Source organism: Photinus pyralis, unplaced genomic scaffold, assembly GCF_008802855.1.
Source record: "Photinus pyralis isolate 1611_PpyrPB1 unplaced genomic scaffold, Ppyr1.3 Ppyr1.4_LG2, whole genome shotgun sequence".
Classification (NCBI taxonomy): Eukaryota; Metazoa; Arthropoda; class Insecta; order Coleoptera; family Lampyridae; genus Photinus; species Photinus pyralis.
In genome coordinates, this window is record NW_022170403.1 from 23,091,198 (window position 1) to 23,114,471 (window position 23,274).

The 23,274-nt window shown below is 35.4% G+C and overlaps 1 protein-coding gene across 1 annotated transcript in view; it reads left to right on the top strand.

The window, feature by feature from the left end:
* LOC116163791 overlaps nt 1-23,274 on the top strand; it is a 102,065-nt gene that overhangs the window by 39,966 nt on the left and 38,825 nt on the right. Inside the window, exon 2 of the mRNA XM_031477908.1 lies at nt 9,825-9,974. Within this exon, the coding sequence (XP_031333768.1) occupies nt 9,825-9,974 (150 nt within the window). The remainder of the gene's footprint in view (nt 1-9,824; nt 9,975-23,274) is intronic.

A 23,274-nucleotide genomic window follows, 5' to 3' on the forward strand; every position in this document is an offset into this window, starting at 1 on the left:
TAAATTTTGGGGGTTACTCCACATTAAGTATCTCTTGTGCTGTGCTGTATATTGCAAGATCAGCAGTAACAACGGTATGATTTTGTCCCAAAGATTCAGGCTTGTTTTTTGATTTCACTAGACGATGGTTAGGATGGTATTGTAGCTCGCTGGTGCAGAATTCTAAAACGGCATAGGTATATTATATTGAATGGTAGATACCGGAACTTACTTAGGAGGATTATCAGCAGGTACGTTAAAGTCAGTTATCTGGTCGTTATCTAGTGATAGGTAAACCTGGTGGTCAATCATTTCTAGACATGCCGTCTGCATGATCTCGAATTTAAACTTAACTTAAATAATTTAAATATGTAGTCATCTCAATAGTTTCAAAACTTTTATAAGTTTATTTTTTCCCCCCGGTTCTTTTGAAATTTGTTAAATTCAACTTTCAACTTTTAATGTAATAATTCAACCCTCCGGTTGGTTGTCTTAACAAGGCTTGATAATAATTCGTTTTGAAACTTAGGACAACCTTTCTGGTTTAACCACCCTTCAGGTTTTTTCACTTGGCTTCGGCCAGTTAATAATTAAAAAACAACATGTTCGTCTTATTCGTCTTCAACGTTTGTAACTTACCGTTTTCCAGTTAAATTTCACATCGCCTGATGATGGCAGTACGCCGAAGCTATAGTCGCTTTTATTTTTAAAAACTTCAACGAATAAAACTATATGGGGAAGGTTTAGAGAGTTTTGATCACACAATATATTTCAACCCCCATTTCGAGGAACGATAGATCCAAACACCAAAAAAAAGTGGTAAAGTTTCTTTTTTTCTCAGCAACAGTTACAGAGACTGGTGGTAAGTCTTTGAATAGGTTTTGCTGTATGCCCTTTCCGGTTTTGCAAATAATTTTTGAAAATTCCTACCGCAAAAGGACACACCCCTCAATAGGGGTGCGAAAAAATGTTGATTTCGACGAAATTTGGTATCTGGTGGTTTTTGAATCTGAAATTAGTTTTTGAAAATTCGAAAAAAATACTTCCACTGCAATTCTTGGCCGGACAACGAAAATTGACAAAATTCCACGAAGTTTGTTGTCTAGGTACATACTTACGGAACAAAATTATTGAACAGTTTTTTTTAAGGTCATTATTCAAACAAAAGTTACACTCATTTGCAAATTGGTCTTTCGGGTCAGAAAATGTTCTCCGACAGTGGCATAACAAGTACAGTAAACGTCAATATTACATGTTCTGCTAAGGGTGTCTACCTACATTTCACAAAAATTTGTCAAATAAAAAATGATAATTTTATCACAGCGAGCATTAATAACTTCGACATCAATGAGGAAACAGTCACAGAATAAGAATAAGTAGGCCATATTCTGTGGAAACAGACGAAAAAAATTCAACGCACATCCCTTTTTCAAAAGCGAGATACATCGGCAGAAAAAATCCAAATTCCTCGTTTATCTATCACTAGATAACGACCAGATAATTGACTTTAACAGCCTAAGTACATTCTGATAATCCGAAGTAAGTTCCGGTATCTACCATTAAATATATGTATGCCGTTTTTGAATTCTCCACCAACGAGCTACAATACCATCCTAACCATCGTCTAGGGAAATCAAAAAACAAGCCTGAATCTTTGGGACAAAATCATACCGTTGTCACTGCTGATCTTAGCAATACACACAAGAGCACAAGAGATACCTAATGTGGAGTAACCCCCAAAATTTACAGGGAAAGGTACCTATTTGTACCTATATATTTCACCAAAGAATTGAGATACATGGAGTTAATGAATTGTTTGAGATTTTACAATGCAACTCGGCGGAATGCATTTGTAAACTAAACGGCCTAAATAGCTAGTTTTGGTATTCGGAGAGAAATTTCTTAGTAAAGTAAAATCATTTACGCATCGCTCCTTGTTTAGCGAACGCTGCTGACTATCCTTCCCTCTCCGTCTCACTCGCGATTACCGACTCGGCGAGGTCGGTAGGTTTTTACTTAAATGACCGTAACTTTTTTATTATGAAAAATTCACGGTAATGTTATAGAAAATAAAATAATCACAATGCTTTGGAGCATCGAATGAGCTATAAATATTTGAAATCGATATCGTGAAATAAAAAGTTATGAGAGTTCAAAGTGCGCACTTTTCATCTGCTACACGAATTTTGGAAGTTGACGGTCATTTTTCTAAAAACTGTCCATAACAAGGTAGGTAAATTGAATGCTTTAGATTCTGCTATAAATGTACTTTCATTTTACAAAAGGAATTATTGATGTACATCGCTTAGTTGCTGAGAAAATAAATACTTTCGGTGGTCTAGTCGCGCGCGCGAAAATGAGTAAATTTCAACTTTAGCGGCCTATAACTTTTGTCAGGACCACGGGAAAATGTCGTAAAGCGAGATTCTGAAGGTTCAAACATTTCTGAACCAAATGGTGTGGGTCCCAATTCTTTCTATTCCGAAAAAATTTTTTGAACGATTTCGCGGCTCTCTCCGCTGCACTATAAACCAGCTATGTGTTTTGCAAATCGTTTAATCAATACTGTACAGGATACAAGAATTAGTAATTACGGCTAGTGATACACGAGAACATCATTATCCACGTTATCGCTGCGTAATGTACACGCTCGATACCCTCTTTAGGGTGCTCATTAAGCCACTTTGCGAACCACCTTTTACTAAATGAGGGGCTTAATTAATTTGATAGGCCTAGATTTATTTTTGGTTTAGTTGTGACTTGTAAACTTGCACATTTGCTAATAAAATATTTTGTCCAATGCCGACACGTTTTTATTGAATTTAATCCTTAATTTTTGTGAATTAATAGGTAATTTTAATCCCTAGGGATTAAAAAAATTTCATTTTCTTTATTTTCAGAACAGGTAATATGAAAAGCACAATTTATAAAGGGCCTTAGTGTACACCCAGCTCTTCCTATATAATGCCAAATAAAAAAAAAACCTCTCGCCAGGAAAGATTGCCGGTCACAGAACACTTGATCCCGATCTACGATCTATGTTTTTCTAAAGATGTAAGCGACTTCCAGGATATATCGTGTCAATGTTGAACAAAAACACTTTTCGTTCAACATTAGCACGATCCTATTCTGGAAGTCGCTCGCATCTTAAGAAAAACATAGACTGTAGATCGACACAAGGTGTGCTGTGCTAGGGATGGGCGATAACTGTTTTCACCTATCGATAAGTATCGGGTACTTACCTATCGATATATTTTACTTATCGATATGCCGATAATTATCGAAATATCGATGGTTATCGATATATCGATTACTATCGATAGGATATCGATATATCGTCGATAGTTATCGATATATCGATATGTCGATAGTTATCGATATGTCGATAGTTATCGCTAGGGATGGGCGATAACTGTTTTCACCTATCGATATAAGTATCGGGTACTTACCTATCGATATATTTTACTTATCGATATGCCGATAATTATCGAAATATCGATGGTTATCGATACACCGATAACTATCGAAAGATCGATAACTGCCGCTATATCGATAATCGGATCGATAGTTCTCGTTATGGCGATAGTTTTTAATATATAGGTATCGATATATATTACCGATAATTTTTTTGAAAGCGTGTCTAAAAACTGCATGAGTTTACTTTTATATTTTGGCGAAAGAGCCCGACAAGACAAGAGGGCTCTTTTAACAAAATATGAAAATAACCGAATGCAGTTCTTGCAACTTTAATGGAGTTACCATATTAACTGTGCAATTATCGCAGGGCTCTTTAGCTTTCTACAATGCAATTACCGCTGTAATTAAGCGGTAATTGCACGCCTCATTTGAGAGAAATATTCGACGTATCGATAGTTATCGACAGGGATAGTTATCTTATCGAGTTTTATTAATAAAATCCATTTTCCGGTTTATTCTCGTGTAAAGTGACTATTAATAGTTACTCGACGTTTCTTTGCTACCTTTATCAAGAGTTTTTTTGTTAGATTTCGTAAATGTCAATCAATTGAAACTGTATATCTAAATTTGAAGTGTTCTTAGCTTTTTCTGTTTTTTTGTGACTGGTCCTCTGTAACCATCAATCAGATACCGATACATAGGCCATGATTACACCCTTTGATTGTCTTCTTTATTTTATCTAAAGAGTAGCCATTTTGATGCAACATTTTGTTCAAGTTTTTGAAGTGCTCTTTTTTTGAGCAATCGTCAGTAAGACGAAAAGATCTATTTTCTAAAGATTTTATTACTGCGTTTATTTGGCATGGATGATGATGTGACGTAGCGCTTCTCTTGAGAAAGGGAGCAAAGTTAAGTTTCCGAAACGTCGAGCAACTAAAAATAGTAAATTTACACGAGAGTAAACCCGAAAATGGATTTTATTAATAAAAATAGTAGCGCTCGTTGAAATCTCAACAATAACATAATTTTATCGTACCAATAGTTATCGACATATCCAATAGTTATCGACATATCGATATATCAATAGTTATCGACATATCATATCAATAGTTATCGACATATCGATATATCAATAGTTATCGACATATCGATATATCAATAGTTATCGACATATCGATAGGTATCGATATATCGATACTTATCGATAAGTATCGATAGTTATCGATCTATCGATATATCGATATATCGATTTTTTTAGCTCTACCTATTGTTATTCGCTATATCGATAACTATCGATACCTATCTATATATCGAAAAAAATTCCCATGCCTAGCTGTGACCGGCAATCTTTCCTGGCGAGAGTTTTATAACTGAGGTCTTCTCCGCTTCAACAATGGTAAAAACTCTTGACTTTTAGTTTTTGTGTCTGGAATTCTAACTACCAGCATCGATTCTCCATCTTCTATTTAGTCTACGTTCATTTTTAACAATTCCTCTGATCTGCAAGCTGCAACTTCCTCTCTTATCCATAATAATCCGAAGGTCGGGTGTTCGAACCTGGGTTGAGGTGAATTTTTCATCTGTGGCGGAGATGGAAATTACCTTAGGCCAGTTCCGAGCATTCTACCGGCTACTCTGAATTAGGTTTTCCTGCAGTTTTCCTAATTCGTAAGGTAAATACCGGAGTAGTATAGACCAACTTAAGACCTTCTGCAGAGGCACCTCTAAATAGCATTATGCGGGTCACTCTGTAATTGGGCGCATGCCTGTTGAGGGCCCAAAACAAGAGAGGTATTATAAAATAAAATAAAATAAAAAAAATAATTGTCACAATCTACAACCACAAATTTTGGAAGCATGAGCATGCAATGTTTTACACAAACTAATCAGCAAGTGACATCTTAGGGGATGAAAGAAGCGCCATCATATGCTTCGTCACTTTCATCTTCAATATTTTTAGAAGGGTTTAGAGGCATAATTTTACCAAAATAAAAAATTAAAAACAAAAAAAATTACAAACAAGCGAGCGTAACTATGACATCCTAAAAAGCCTACCTTACTTTTTCATATTAATTTTCAAATGGATTCAGATCGATCGGTATTGGAAAAAATAGTATAAGTAACATTGGATTAAACTAGTTTTTGTTCCCTCAAAAATATTAAACCATTCTTTCAGGAACAAAAACTCTTTTTAATCCCTTGTTACTTAATATACTATAGTTGGCTGCATTTAATTTTTTTGACTTATTCCATCCATTTTCGGACATATGCTTGCTCTTCTTTTTGCAGTTTTCTTTGTCCAACCAAGACCGGATGCACTTTTTGTGTCATTTTAAATTTCTCTCAGCATTTAATATATTGAAATTTTAATGGTTGCTTATAATTTTTTGTTGATATTGATTTTGAAGGTTTTGACTCCTGTGGAAATATTAATAAAGTTGCATCGAGGAAATCAAATTCGATTTTTAATTTTCTAAGGTGCTAAGTCCGTCCGCTCGCTCGATAGCTTCATGTCCAAGGATTTAAAAGACAATGAATAAATTTGTAAGCCAAAAACGAAGGAAGGCCCTTTTGACATCTTTTAACCTTAACAGTGCCTTTCTGGCATCTCGATCGGAATAGCCAGTACCTACCGTATAATATGCAACGCCGAGGTTTAAGTCCACTCAATTCAAAAACCCACGCCATTTGGCCTTTGCGTCATTTATGAACCGAATTGTACGAAGTTGAAGCTTGGTATGCCCAGTAACATACCAAAGGTAATGTCACCGCTTTGGCATTTTCGATTTTAGATTTTTAATTTCTCTTGTAATTCTGCATATTACTACTTGCGCAAAAAAAATATTACATGAAATATTCTATAACTTATACTAATAGTACTTATATCTTATATCTTATATATCTTATATCTTGGGAGCGGAACTACACAGAGCCTGATTTCAGTGGCCGGCTTTTTGATCCCCTTTCAAAAATAACGGAAACTCCAAAAAAGCGATAGATAGGAACGATTTTAAAAGGCTAAGAAGCCCTAAAGGTCTCTTACAGATACTAAAAGGTTCTTTGCAGTATTTTAAACATTATTAAAGTTCCTAAGCGGCTCAAGGAGGCTGTTGGAAACTCCTAGAGACACTTGGAAACCGAATAGTTTTGAAGAGTCCCAAACATTATTATTGTTTTTAAGAACTTTTAGAGCTCTAAGCTGCTAAATACTTTAACATAAACCAGAAGATTGTTCTTAAGGCTCTTGGAAACCGATACAATCGAACTTCTTAAGGATCCTTAAGTACTAAAGGCTTCGTAACATTCTAAATCATACAGAGAGCTCTGGAGGTTGCTGGAGATTTTTCGAGAATGTAAGGGAGTCGTTAAAAAAACTTCCAGAGCCAATAAAAGATCTTTAAACAATTTAAAGGAGCTCCAAAGTTCGGATTTCAAACACTTTTAAAAGACCCTTAAGACAAAACGTCTATTACATACCTCTTGGAAATGCTTTTAAAGAGTATTAAAGCTCTTGTAAAAACCCTGAAAGGCTCGCATAGGACCACAAAAGCTTTTGGGGGTTTGATTTTTGAAAACAGGCGAGAATATCAAGGAATCTCGAAGCTTCTCAAAGACGCGACCTTGGACAATGGTTTTTAGCGACGACTTTTAAAGACCTTTAACCCCCAAAGGTTCTTGGGTACGCATAAAAGCTCTAAAAGGACCTTCAAGATCTGAAAGACTCTTTGCCATTTTCAAAGACTCTTAAGCAACTTAAGGATTCTTAAATCCTTCAGAATACTCTTAAGAGTCTCTAGTAGGCCCTTAAAGACTTAAAATTCCAATCTCTTACAGAAACTTTTGACAAGGTTGGGAGGTCCTTAAAAACCACAGAATTCCGGGTACGAAGTAAAGAAAATGAACATGAAAACTCTTATGTAAGTCGTAATTCGGGCTCCATTAACAGAAACCTAATCATTTACAGATCGATAGACAATTATTGTCTTTCAACACACTGTTTCGCGCAAATAACGCCCACCAAAGAAAAAGCTTGACCAGCAAAAGGCTAAATACAACAGGCAAAAAAAGCTTGTTTGTCTCTTTTATTTAGCAAATCTTTCCTTTCCTTAACTTCCCCTCTCGTTCCTTAAGTACTGCGTTTGCTAAAAATCAAACCCGTGTTTTTTTAACGGCGATAACAAGAATCTCGAACTTTAATTAGCCTATGCAGCAATAACGAATCTTATCGCAACAACCGGACAGAAAATTTTTTACAGTAACTACGCAATCAGACACTTCGACACTCTTAGAAACTTTTAAAGGCCCTTGAAGGTTTGACATTTAAAAAGTGAAGAGACTTAGTGCCTCTCGAATACCCTTGGAGTCTCCTGAAGACTCATAGAGATGAGCACATGAAGATCTCTCTTGAACTTTTGGGGATGTTTAAAAACTTTTTGGAGACCTTTAAACTTTAAAATTAAGTCAGTGGCCCATAACTCTTTTAGAATAGGTATCCGTAAAGCCTCATATTAAAACCCTTAGATGTTCTTATGTCTTTAAATGATTTTTTTATTATACCTGAATCACAATCTCCGTTTTAAACACTCAAATGCGTGCGAAAAAGGGCCTTTAAAACACACGTGCTTTAAAGTTGCTAAGTAACGATACTTCAAGATGACTTTTGAAACTGTCATCTGGATGAAATAAAAAATCCTCTTAAGTCGCTTTCTGTAAATGCAGAACATTTCTTTGGCTTTTGTACCTATCCTTTGGTTGAAGCTTTCACAAACGCGCGTAATTTTGGGTATGCTTCCAAATCTGTTCCACTTTTTAATCGCAGCATTGCTTTAAAGTTTTGAATGAATGCACCAAAATATAGAAGATTTAAATACCTTTGACATTTCCTTCATATATGCCAGCATTATGGATGCATTTAACTTTATTCGTAAGTAACTTCCTATTCATCCATGGAAACAACTTTTCATATTCTTTATAATAGGCTTTACTGGATTTGGATTTTACACCTACCAATGTTAGTTTAGATTTTACAACAATCGATTTAATGGACGGTGTATTATCTTTTTCAACGGAAATCGTTTTATTCCAAAGACGATGATTTTTATAAGCAAATGTCAAGTGACATTTCCATGGCAATCGTGAAATGACGAACACCCAGCCCACTTAATTAGACATGTATTCGAGTATAACGTCAATATGACTTCATTGTATTTCCTATTTTTAAATTATACTGCAGGTATAATAAAAAATACTATAACACGTGTATAATTGGTCTTTAAAGCACTTGCAACGTTAAAGGCACTCCGCTTTGCGTCGTGCCCTTAAACTCGTTGCGCGTGCTTTAAAGACTTGATTATACACTTGTATCTTAATATACTATTTATTATACCTGAATCACAATCTCCGTTTTAAATACTCAAATGCGTGCGAAAAAAGGCCTTTAAAACACACGTGCTTTAAAGTTGCTAAGTAACGATACTTCAAGTATGACTTTTGAAACTGTCATCTGGGGCTAAAATAAAAGATCCTCTTAGGTCGCTTTCTGTAAATGCAGAACATTTCTTTGGCTTGTACCTATCCTTTGGTTGAAGGTTTCACAAACGCGCGTAATTTAGGGTATGCTTCCAAATCTGTTCCACTTTTTAATCGCAGCTTTGTTTGAAGTTTTGAGTTAATGCACCAAAATATAGAAGATTTAAATACCTATTGACATTTCCTTCATATATCCCAGCATTATCGATGCATTTAGGACTTTATTCGTAAGTAACTTCGTATTCATCCATGGAAACAACTTTTCATATTCTTGATAATAGGCTTTACTGGATTTGGATTTTACACCTACCAACGTTTGTTTAGATTTTACAACAAGCGATTTAATCGACGGTGTATTATCTTTTTCAACGGAAATCGTTTTATTTACAAAGACGATGATTTTTATAAGCAAACGTCAAGTGACATTTCCATGGCAATCGTGAAATTTCGAACACCCAGCTCACTTAATTAAACATGTATTCGAGTATAACGTCAATATGATTTCATTGTATTTCCTATTTTTAAATTATACTGCAGGTATAATAAAAAATACCATAAGATACACGTGTATAATTGGTCTTTAAAGCACTTGCAACGTTAAAGGCACTCCGCTTTGCGTCGTGCCCTTAAACTCGTTGCGCGTGCTTTAAAGACTTGATTATACACTTGTATCTTAATATACTATTAAAACACTTATAGAATGTCCACGCGACTTTTTAACAGATCCTTAAACGCCCTTCTAGGTATGTCTCTTGAACATCCTTAAATTGAAGTGGGGGCGTGGGGTGGAAGGAGAGTGAAGAGGACCAGGATATGGATTTCCTTGTGTCTTTTTTTAAAACTGCATTCCCATCTAATTTATTGAATTAGATTTTTATGGCTGCCTTTTTTTGTTTCAGATATGGTGGGGCGTGGGGACAAGATGTATGATGATCGTTGTAACAGCACAAATGACTGTGGATTCTGGGGGTCTGTTTGTGCTGCAATGGGAAGATGTCATTGCTCACCAGAGTATCCGATCAGCAACCACCTCGACAAATGCGGCAAATGTAAGTATCGTGTGTTATTTTTGTACATTTATTAAGTTTGTTTTGTTAAATTGTCTTAATGAATATTGACTTTATTGGTACCCCAACGATGTGTATGGGGTTGCCATTTACGATTTTTGAAGAGGGGGGCTGGGGGATTAAGGGCGGTTGGAGGTTGTCACTCATAACGTCATTCTTGTTCCCCCTCGATACCCCCGAAACGGTTTTGCGCGATTTTCAATATCTTCTTTGGTTTGGAAAATATGGCCAACTGCAAGTTTTAAAATTGACACCCTGTATACTATTTTCCATACATAATAGGCATCCTGTATAAAATTCTTCTGTACGTGTTTGTGACTGAACTCCTAAACGGCTGACGGATTTTAATGACATTTTTCTTATGTGTCCCCGGATGGTTTAGATTCACAATTGGGGCCGATCGGATTAAGTATACAATTTTTTTTACCTTATTTTTTCGTTGATGTCGCACTCGGCTATTTCGCGTACCGCGATTGATGTATCCATCAAGTTACTTGCGTCGTATATGCGGATATGTTTATTTTTTTACATTCTGTACGCTGGGTTTCTGTTATCATATACATATCGATCAATATCAGAGTACGGAGTCGCGGGGGAAAATCTAGTAGGGATGTTTATAATTTTTCAAATAACGATGCAATAATAAATAGACATCCCTTACGCAATTTGCAAAAAATGGCTCATCCAGTAATGTACAACATTTTTCTTCGAAATTTTCGTAACACTATGCCGAAAACATCATACAAGTTGGAGGAATAGTGTAATAGAGATTGCTGTCCCTTGTAACATTACCAGGAGTGTGACAAGAATTGAAGCTAGCGTTATGTATAGGAAAGGTATAGGCTCATAACGGCTTTGGTTTTAATTTTTACATTTAGGATTTTTCCTACTAACGAATAATAAATTTACTATGAACATCAGTAATAACTCTAAAATTGTGGTAACTAACGCCTAGTACATCAGTTAATTATAACTTCCCTTGAGTCGTCCATTATCTAGAAACTACAGGAACCCTGTTCACCGAAACGGATGAGTTAGTTAAGAGAGTGATCCATTTATTTTGGCACTGGGTCAAAATTATAATCAAACGCCTAAAGCGCTTTGCGAACTTCAGTGTAATTAAAATGAAGTCGAAGTTTGAAACTTCAAGTGTCTACTTCTACACAGATATTAATTACAACTTCCCCAACTTTCAGTTATTAACAAAAAGCGTCACCATAAAACATGAAGTATGAGTTAGTATACGGGATTTCTAATTAAAATGTTCAAATTCTAAAGATGTTCCGTTTCAATCAATACAAGATGCGAACTTTACCAAAGGCCAACTGAAAATCGCATATTCTTCAATTAAATTTTGGTGGAAATTGAATTGCTGGATAAAAAACGGCAGAGCGGATGTGCTTTGCTGAAAACATTTTATTAAAGTAAAAGTCAATTTAAAAAAGAAATTAGATTACTTCAGCAATCCCCATGGTATCATTATTAAAAAGATTAATGGAATAGACTTCTTTGAAACTAAGTTGACGTGTCTGGGTAACTTTATATTTAGTGCCACCAAACTTATGGGTTAACGTCTTTTGAATGTGGGTGATACTGTATACATGCGTCTGCGAAAGTCTTTACCTGAATAGGAAAAGGAAAATGGTGTGGAAATATTGTTTACCAAAGTTCATTATTCCTTAAACGTATCAGGTTTCCAGACAAGGCCAAGTAAAAAAAATTGAAAGCATGCAAAGAGGAACTTTTTAAAGTGGTCATTGGGGCTGAGACATTATTCTACATAAAAATTCGCAGATTTAGCAATCCATCTGTAACATTGGAAACGATAACCGTATAACGCCCCTATATGAAACACAAATAATTTTTATTCGCTCGAATCGCTTGCTGTACTCGCTCGCAAGTTCGCTCGTGTCGCAAAGGTCACGTTCTGATTAATACGATCAAAGAAAATGTGCGAGCATTTTAGATTGGAAGGAAGAAATCAATCGAGCACTATTAAGTTATTCGTTTAAATTTTTTTGATCTATTCTGGTGGCTTATTTAATAGTTTTAGGATTGAGTTGCCGCGAACCTCCGCCCGTCGGGAACGTTGTATTAAATAAAGCTGGGGATTACTTACGAATAAGCGCAAAGTTGGTTTATTTTATTGTCATTTATAGTCTCAGTGTTTTTTCCTTTTAGAATTATTTGTAATTGCGTATTTTCTTTGCTTAAATTTTATCGCGTTTCTAAATTGTTTATTTAGATTTGTGTATTTAGTTTTAAAACGTGCAATTTCGTGTTAAAATGTAAGACACATCTGGTCGTTGCGATAAGGAGTTTTATTACAGGATATTTAATTGATATTAATGATTGGTTGAAAACACAGCAATAACCAATAGACAATTTGGACATCGCCATTTTTAAGTTAATTCGCCATTGTGGGTGTAAAACATTTATTCAGTAATTAAAAGCGGGGATCATTCAGAGTTGAAAAAGTTAGCAAAGAAATGGAACCTCTCATTAAGGAGAGGTTGTACGATTTTAAGTAAAAAGGAATTTAGATTTTTTCGTGTGGATCATTTTGAATTAGTTATTCTATTTAAGAACGATAGTTTCAAATCATAAGGGTAGTTCGGAAAACTCCTTCAAACATACAACTCCGACCCGACTGATATAGACAACTTACCCAAACTTTTCACACCCACCACAAACTTAGGCTTTTTCACTTTTAACAAGTGTTACAAAATGACGGACGGACTTCCGATGGGATCCCCCAATTAGTGGTATATTAGCCAATATTTTCATAGACAACTTTTAGAGCAAAATAAAATAAAACTCCCGGACTTCACACCCGTTACTCTGCGGAATAGATATGTTGATATTAGACAACAACTACATACGTTTCACCACAACATCAATAACTTATATCCAGGGGTGGATGGGGAACCATAAACCGGCACGTGAAATGTCTCTATCGGCCCACTCAACGGTTGTGGGAGGGAGATTGTGGTAAAACACCGTTCCGATGAAATAAAACAGCCGTGTTTCACGAAAAAATTTTTACTAATTAAAAAAATTGCATTGGTTAACAAAACACGTGCTAAATACTCAGTGTGAAAGAAAATATAGTATGTATAATGAATAATGAAATATAATATAAAATACTCAATGAAACTTAAACTGGTGGTTTATATTGTAAGCATAAAAAAACTGAAAAGGGATGACGGTATAAGAAGGATTAAAGGATATCTTTAAAGTTTAAACAAACACACAAATGCAACTGCATGCATATATCCAGCATTCAGTCCCGACTTTCGGGTTTTCGGATTTATATTTGTACTATTGTGTTATTCCTGCATCGCCTAGTCTGAAAGCTGAAAGCCATTTCTGAAGTTGATTATTTATGGCTTTCCTTTAAGTGTGTTAGAAGAAAGAAATAGAAAATCATATATGAAGTCAGTCTTGCCTTTTAATAAAATAGTTGTCTGATCTTATCAAATTTTCTTTTCAGCCGCGAACGAAACACCTTCGCTAAACTCCATCTGTAACTATTTCATTGGTGTACCTATGGTGATAATGATTTGAATCCAATTTCGGAGTCGTCCTCAACCCTTCGCAATATTCATTCATCTACAGTTTCGTGCAATAAAATAACGTAATTTCCCAAGTAAATGAAAACACTGTAAACACTATAATGTGCTTAAATAAAAAGCGAAAACTAGAAAAATGGCGGACCTAAAGTGATATAAAAACTGGTGGCCGATTAGGTAATTTGGCAGACGCCTTGGGAACATTCTCGAACAATATGCTTTACACTTCCATAAACGAAATTCCTGAAACATTACACTGCAGAAGATATATATCTTTAGCTGCTTTATGTATATTTCATATTCATATATTCTATACAGAGCAATTGCGCTGAGAGCCTTCCCTTTTCTATTAAAAGCACTTCTTTTTGTCGGTCGTACCTATCCTTTGTCCGTTATTTCTATTTTTAGCCTAGACAGCCGGGAAAACTATAATAATATGACCAAATTGTCTGAGTTGTTTGATTTCATACCTTGAACGTGTTTATTTTCGGCTTAATCATAATAGTCAAGTCACAAAACAAATCTATGAAAGGCCCTTGAATTAATCGATTATGGTGTATAAATTTAACCTCGTAAAAAGGGACGTTAATCCTAACAACATACCGAATTACTGCGTATTGTCTCTTTAGTTGGATTAAAAAATTCAACCACAAATGTTACAAAAAAAAGATGAGTAAGAGCATTTAAATATTATAGGACTAACACTAACAGTGCAAGGAGATAACAATGAGGATGAGGATATCAAAGAAAAATTAGCTAAATATAAATATTGCACTTCACAATATATTTATTGCTCAAATCAGAAGTCCCGCGACTGTGCGCCGTGAGGGGTTACATTTCCGGTTAGTTTGAGGTTTGGCCCTGCGGTTTGCAATAATTACCCTTACAAAAGTTCGGAATGTTCCCAGGTTCGTGGTGTAGTTCGCTGTTAAAATTCCTGCAATTTTCTTCGTCTTCTTTATTACGTTCGGACTTACCTTTCGTTTCCAGGGTAGGTCAGGTAAAACTAGGTTAAGAATAGGAAAAAAATCAATTCATTTTTCCTTTACTGATAATCAAATTAATAGTCAAAACTTGGTAACCAACATTTGAAAAAATATCAACTGAAAACGATTAGCAAAATATTCAGACATTTAACACCCCAGTATATTTTCGAGAAACTACCAATATCGAGTGTTTTCAAAACTCTTTTTACTTGCTTGATAACTGTCATAAAAGATTATCTCAAACGGAATACATTTATCGAAAGTAAACACCGCAATTCAACAAATTCCTACAGACCTCCACAAATGAGTGAATAGCCTAACTGAAAAAAAATATTCTTGCTACCCAGACAATTAAACCTATCTTAGTAAACAATCAAAAATAGTACCTTATCACTGTTGATCGGATCGGATTTCGCCGTGTGAGCTATGTGGCAACCAATTTGAGTTCGATGTACTGCCCGTTCTCTTCTTGGCGAAACCTATTTCCCCTAGTGACGTTTGAATAAAGAAATCAAGAAAGCCCTCCAAATTGTTTAGATTTTCGATTATCCAAACTTTATTGGCAAAACAACGCAGGCGAAATAATATCAACACACGGCAATTTTATAAAACAAAGCAATGCTTACTTATATGCCCATTTACTCCCAGTTACTCAAACCGGGAATTATGCCAATAATATTTAAAAATTAAAGAAAATCTCCAAAATTATAACTTGAAAAATGCGGAGGGGGTACGGGGTAGTTGGGGGGTGCCGAGGTAAGTGGTAAATCTTCCACTAAACTCTCCCCTATAGTTATTTAAATGAATGTGTTTATGCAATTGTAAATTTTGTATCAAAATGACAAAATACAATTTGTGCTTTGTTTTGAAATGAAGGTCCTGTATAATGGATATAAATGAGAATGAAAACGGCTGGCTTCCATTCAATAAAATCACTAAGAGTGATTGACAGTAGGTATATACTTAAAAATCTTCACCAGTTAAAATAAGTAATATTTTTACAAGCAGATTATATTGTACTCGAAGGGCGTGGATCTTTTTCCAATACACCTGTAAATGCGAGGTTTCGTATGGAATCGCACGCAAGACTTAACTGAAAATAATGTCTTTAGGTTACTGTGTTAATGATCAATGTAATAGAAAGTTCTGTGCCAGGTACCATTGTGCCAAACCTATAAAATTTGTTTAACCGCCGTTTACGAGTATTAAAAACCTCTACATCAAAAAATTCTACATGAAGTTGAATCGATTAGTATGCAGCTCATATAAATTACCAATACCAAAAGAATTCAAATAAATAAATCCAAGGGACCGTATAATGGGTAGGAGTAGCGCTCATAAAAGTACGCTATCTGTAGCAATTATTGAATTTATTTCCCGTCTACTGCGAAAACGGGTGGCTATTATAGAGCAATTTGTAGGCTCTGAAGTTATGTTATATGCGTTTTCAAGCGCATTTGTTTTTCCTCGTCACTTTTGTTTGTTTGATATTGTAATTAAATTCAATGAAAGTAAAGATAAAATTAGGGATGGGATCACGAACTTATAAATTAAGATGGACTGTTAATGCTGAATTGACAAATGACACCTACATGGGGGCAGCCATGATGTGCACTCACTTGGCGCGAAATTCAAATCAATTAATAAACAAGCTTTAACCTCACGTTTCCTAAATAAGTTACTGTGACACATGTCATTTTCCAAGGCTGCAATAATCTCGACACTTGAGCACTAGGAACATTCCCCTAGAAAATAACTAAAAAGTGCATATCATGGCCGCGCCCATGCTAGGGCCATTTCTACCTCTATGCAACTGTTTGATCAGCAGTTCAAGCACCCCGCGACAGCTACCGAAATATGGTGCCCCAAGCCAACTGCAATACTCCTGGTCTACTGCCGAAATACGACCGGGCACCCCGGGCCAGTTGCCGAAATATGACTGGGCAGTGGGCACGCCGGGCCAATTGCCAAAGTTTGACCTTGCACTCCGGGCCAATTGCGAACATTTGACCTTGTACCAATGGCAATTTTACTTGACCAACTGCCGAAATATATTCCTACGGGGTTTTTTCCAGGATACCTATTCCAAACAACGCTAATTTTTATAATCATTTGGATTTAGGTTCAATTTACCCTCTCCTCAAAGTACACTGTATCGGTGGTTGCTTTTATCCTGAAACTCTTCTCTGTGGTGAAAATGTTACACTGAAAATGAGACCTGGAGTGAATAAATTGACTAATTCTAAGTCTAACTTTTGTTCTGTAAAGTTTTCTTTGAAAGTCAGTACTTTTCGACCCCTCCACGAGTGAAAGTGTGACCCTTTTTACCAATAAACCACGTTTCAGGCGGTTTTTCGTGAATAATCGGAAAAGTATCGAGAAAATCATTCTTAGTAAAATCAATAAGAATTGTAGCTTGTTAATGGTTTGATCTTATTCACCAAAGTTGAAAGTTCAATGTGAATAACCACACAAAACAATGAATGTACTGTTTTCTGGCAACGACCGCCCTTCTTTCTGATCTTCATTAAATAAGGCAATGCATTAGGTAATATGTGTAGTTTTACAATTCTTGGACAAAAGAAAGTTTTTTATTGAAATACGAAAATGTCTCGCAGCACTTTTTAGCGCATTTCCACAATAAAAAAAAATGCGCTATTGTGGCCACTTTGTCCGTCCGTCCGTCCGATCGTTTCTAGACGCTACTAGTTCTTTATCTTAAGAGCTATTGTTCTACTTTTTTCGCTGTTTGGTTCGTTATGGTGTCGAGGCTTGCACCAAGGAAGGAATTTTTTCTGTGCCGCTTACAAAAAAAGTTATTGTAAAAAAAACAAAAAACCGTTTTTTACATGTTCCATAATTTTACACTTTTGCCGTTTATTAACGATCCTAGAGATCGTTTATAATTTTGTATTGTTGTCTGTCGTCTGTCTGTTGGTCTGTCCGTCTGTTCTTTTGTCTGTCTGTCCATCTATCTGTCCGTGTGAACGAGAACTTTGTTTAGAAATGTCCGATCGCTTTGACATCTCCGTTAGTTATGAACTGAATTGCATGAAATTCAATATGGGCATAACTTTAGCCATATAATACGCAATGCCAAAAGTTGAGTCGAATCGATTCAAAATTTACAGTGCCCTTTTCGCATCTCGACCATTTATAAACCGAATTGCAAACTTTTTTATTTATAGAAGTATTTGAATGAAATTTGATACATAGGCACTTGGCCATTTTCAAAATTTGGTTTTGCGCATGCGCAGTGCCAACTTTTTTATTTATGGAAGAATTTAAACGAAATTTGATGCATAGGCGCTTGGAACAAAGGAAAATCTAACGTTAGTTTCACAATTTAGATTTTCTTATTTAGAAAAGCATTGAAATGAAATTCTTCTTATAAACTGAAATTGAATTAGCACGTCAAAAATGGATTACACATTTGCAACGCTATCTTTCACATTTGTGGCCGGATTTGTACGATTTTAACAGAAGTTGCATCTTACAAATAGGAAATGAATGCAAGTGGAAATGCGCTTTTTGTAAATCGTTTACGATTAATATTTAACTTGTTACTTCTTTCTATGAGTAAATGCGTCAATTCCTCCCCCAATCGGTTTCTAAGCTCATTCAAATTTGTTTGGACGTTACTGTAATAACCAGTCCAAAGACTTTAGTGCGAAATATGGCCTGCTTGGACACCCTTCTCGATATCAATCTAATTGGGAAACATCCTTTAAAAGCTTCGAATTCAGGATTGGAATCGTACATGATGTTTAATTAGAATCATTGCGCAGAGCACCGCACCTATGAAGTAAACGGGGGCCAATAAGATTAAAGCTAAAGCTAAAGAGATACTAATTAGTAAAGTCCACGTAATCGAAGGCTTGTTTGATAAGCAAATACGAAAAGTGCATTCCATTGTGCTTATTTAGTCTCGATTTCATAAAGCGTTACGAGACCTAAATAAATGTCCACTTTAAATTAAATTAGGAAAACATTTTACTCAAGTTGGTAACACACTTCGTGGAAAGAACGTTAATTACCTGTGGGGCGCACGGGATTCATCCAATCTCAGTCATGTAGAGAATTACTTGTGCCTTAATAACGCCAAATTTCAAATCCCTGGGAAGTAATTAATTCAGAATGGAAAGCGGTCCCATCCCGTTCAATTAAATGTTAATTATTGTACCTTTATTTAAATCACGTTGGGTAAAAAGTAAGTTCGGTGAAATGTAAATGTTATTTATTCATCCATGTAATATTCTCAAAGTAGATATCTCTTTCGCCTGTTCGTCATTACCGAATTGGGTGCTCCGTAAGTCCTTTTCCAAATTGCTAAATATTAAAAATGAATAAGAAAGAACTCCGACACCCAACGTTAGATGCAAAGGAATTGAAGTAGTGGGCGAGAAAAGGTTATGTGTGGAGTGTTTTCTTTCGAGAGGCTGTAAAATATTTGCATTATTCAATCATGTGTCATGTCAACTGCTGGTATGGGAAATGCGTTTTTCACAATTCTGTAATCCAGACCGACTTACTCAATAAGGACACTTACTAACGTTTAAGTTTCATTTCATTGTACTATTATTTTAGTTCTGAGGATTGTTTACTCAAGTGCATGCCAGTCACTGTTCACAAGAATTCACTCTTCTCTTCTGATTATAATAAGTTATGATTTGGTGATCGATATGGCATAAGTAGGTATATACTTTTGTTTCGAAGTAGAATCAATAAAGAATATCTAGTGCGATTGGCGATGGAGGCGAATTAGTTACAGCATCTGGAGGCTAAAACAAGACGTTAGAAATCAGCAAATACTTTTATCTGGTAAAGAACTACATAGGTCCAGAAGCTGCAGTTTCTCGTAATATTTAGATCACGTCTCGATACCGTGCGTTCATGTAAGTGAAACTGAAATAAAGAAATCTGTGAGCAAAGTCCTCATATATTTACGTTCATTTTTGTACCACCACAGTGAAGGACAAATCAAGGAAACTGTTTATTAAAGGGATTTCCCATGCATTAAATCTAAAACTTAAATATTCAGATTTATGCCAGGTGGAAATTTAATATTTAGACCATTTTATAAAAAGCAATATAATGTCCTCAATATTTTCCGTGTTCATTTTTATCAGTATATAAAAATCCATTACAATTACAGTATAATCTTGCAAGAACCCCTTTGGGTAGTGACACTTTCAACTAGAGGAGATCCCTTAAGCTTAAGCAAACCAAAGTAAGTAAGTAAAAAGTAGAAGCTATTGAGCGAATCACCGGCAGAATTAACGTTATTTCTATATTGTCTATGATACAGTTTTGGTTGCGATTTTCACCTTAAGAAAAATAAAGGTAATTTGTCAATAAATAAATTGCAGCATGGTTTAAATATAGAGCCCAATAGTGAGGCATTATTAAACCTTCAGATACAACTTAGTTTCGTAATGCTGAAATAAACAGATCGGCGACACCGGAAAACTGGATGCTGAAATTTCTCCTGCCAATTTCACACCGGTTGTACAACCGAGTGCTTTTCTATAAAGCACATTTCATATGGTGGTTATTACTTGTTTTACTTCTTTTTGATTTATTTATAGAAATCAATGCGTATCCGTATAGAAAATGTATACAGGTACCAATGAATCTGGACAGAGTGACAGGTTTCCCGTTTTCGACTAAAACGCAATTTTATTAACATGCATTGATTTCATCCTTTCATTGCTTGATTCTAAATGCAAGTAATTTATGTTTCCGCTATTATATACACGAAATGGAAATGCCGAATTTGATTTGCAATATGGCTGACATGTACTACCATTCAATTTATGCAATTGAGAATAATTCATGCCAACTGAAATACAGAACCTAATATTTTCAATTTAAAAATGTGTATGTTTGGATTTGCAAAATTTTGTTTGTATGCCTTTCCCAGTGTAAACCCATATTTTAGTATGAAATGTTCCTTTAATGAAAATACTCCAAGCTATTCTCGTCGATTTTGCCCCCCTCGTTAATTTTATTATGTGTTTATGGGATCACAAAGTCAACTCTTAACTTCTTTACCCTCGATAAAAATTTGTTGGTCAATTTCTCATTAAATTAACCGTGAAGTTTATAAGGTTTTCACGAGTTTTTGGCATCTGTTTGTGACGTTATTCTTTTTAGCGCATTTCCACAAAAATAAAAAAAAAATGCGCTATTGTGGCCACTTTGTCCGTCCGTCCGTCCGTCCGTCCGTCCGCTCTTTGCGACGCTACTAGTTCTTTATCTTAAGAGCTATTGTTCTACTTTTTTCGCTATTTGGTTCGTTATGGTGTCGAGTCTTGTACCAAGGAAGGAATTTTTTCTGTACCGCTTACAAAAAAAGTTATTGTAAAAAAAACAAAAAACCGTTTTTTACATGTTCCATAATTTTACACTTTTGCCGTTTATTAACGATCCTAGAGATCGTTTATAATTTTGCATTGCTATCTGTCGTCTGTATGCTGGTCTGTCCGTCTGTTTCTTTGTCTGTCTGTCCATCTATCTGTCCGTGTGAACAATAACTTTGTTTAGAAATGTTCGATCGCTTTTACATCTCCGTTAGTTATGAACTGAATTGCATGAAATTCAATATGGGCATAGCTTTAGCCATATAATACGCAATGCCAAAAGTTGAATCGAATCGATTCAAAATTCACAGTGCCCTTTTCGCATCTCGACCATTTATAAACCGAATTGCAAACTTTTTTACTTATAAAAGTAATTGAATGAAATTTGATACATAGGCACTTGGAATAAAGGAAAATCAAACGCCAATTTCAAAATTTGGTTTTGCGCATGCGCAGTGCCAACTTTTTTATTTATGGAAGAATTTAAACGAAATTTGATACATAGGCACTTGGGATAAAGGAAAATCAAACGCCAGTTTCAAAATTTGGCTTTGCGCATGCGCAGTGCCAACTTTTTATTTATGGAAGAATTTAAATGAAATGTGATACATAGGCACTTGGAATAAAGGATCATCGAGCGCCAGTCTCAAAATTTTCTTTTGCGCATGCGCAGTGCCAACTTTTTTTGTCTATGCCACCATTTAAGTGAAATTTGATACTTAGGCGCTTGGAACAAAGGTAAATCTAACATTAGTTGGAAAATTTAGGCTTGCGCATGCGCAGTGCCAACTTTCTTATTTAGGAAAGCATTGAAATGAAATTCTTCTCATAAACTGAAATTGAAGTAACACGTCAAAAATGGATTGCCCATGTGCAACGCTATCTTTCATATTTGTGGCCGGATTTTTACGATTTTAACAGAAGTTGCATCTTATAAATGGGAAATGAATGCAAGTGGAAATGCGCTTTATGTAAATCGTTTACGATTACTTTTTAACTTGTTTTACATATTGTTACATTTCTCTTAGATATCTACCTACCTACGTAAATAAATAGTTCTTGTAATAACGGCCAATAACTGATTCTAAGGGCCAACTACTCTACATTTGGGATGTAATATATTAAGGTATAATTATGTACATTGTTCGTGAAAGTATTTCAATTAAAAACGTTTGAAAAGATAAACTGTCTACTGCTATTTAGTATATAAAATAATAATGTCTACCTTTTACAATTAAAACAAAAAAATATTTCATGGCCTAGACACCTTAAGGGGCCAACAACTGTATAGCTTACCCTATACAGTATAAAACCTATATCGAGGTAAATAAATGTTTTAAATAGAACTGCTATTCTGACAGCTGCTTTGAAATATAATCTTTCTGTAAATAATGAAAGCAGATTTAGTGGAAGTATGTAATCCTAACCACTTTCTAATAAATAAACGTGAATAGACTTAGTTAAAATCAATACAACTGTAGGCAACAGAAAAGTTTCCCTGGCTGTTGCATTGTGAGGAATGATAACATGGCTCCAGTTGTGTTTCTAAAATTCTAGAAAATTCTAAGCGGGCATATTGAAACAGCATAATAAATGTAAATAACGGGTTTACCAATAAGAGCGATAGGATTTTAAATTGAAATAAAACACAGTCAATTTGGTCAAATTTAGGTTTGATTGGTTTTATTAGATGCTGTATTTCATGCCATTTATGATTTAAACAAAATATCCTTCAAATGGCCACCGCGGCTCTTTTTGCACTGGCTCATCCGATCGGACCAATTTTCGATAACTCGGTGGATCATATCGGGTGGAATGGCAGCTATGGTCGCTCGAATGTTGGCCTCGAGCTCGTCAAGAGTCTTGGGTTTATTCGCATAAACCTTTGACTTCACATAGTCCCACAAAAAGAAGTCCAATGGTGTTAAATCGCATGATGTTGGCGGCCAATTGTGGGGGCCATTTTGAGAAATCAACGATTCACCAAACTGTTGACGCAATAAGTCCATTGTAGCGTTCGCTGTGTGGCATGTTGTTGGATAATTTCTAAGCGTTGAGGCAACGTGAACTTGTTCATGATGAAATGGCAAGCCTTACTGATGACAACTGACAGCATATGTCAAATGTTTGGCATCCAACATAGCCGCCTTAAACGTTTAAAATCCTATCGTCCCTATTGGTAAACCCTATATTTACCTGATGATTTAGAGAAACTTGCGCTATACAAACAAAGGCAGTTACAGTCGGTAAAAACAAAACTCGGTTCAATTTAGGTTTGAAATTGTAGCGTTCGAGCGCGCAAATTACGGTAGGGGAAATAAGTAAAACATAAATTACCAAAGAAGTTATTCTGGGCGGTTGT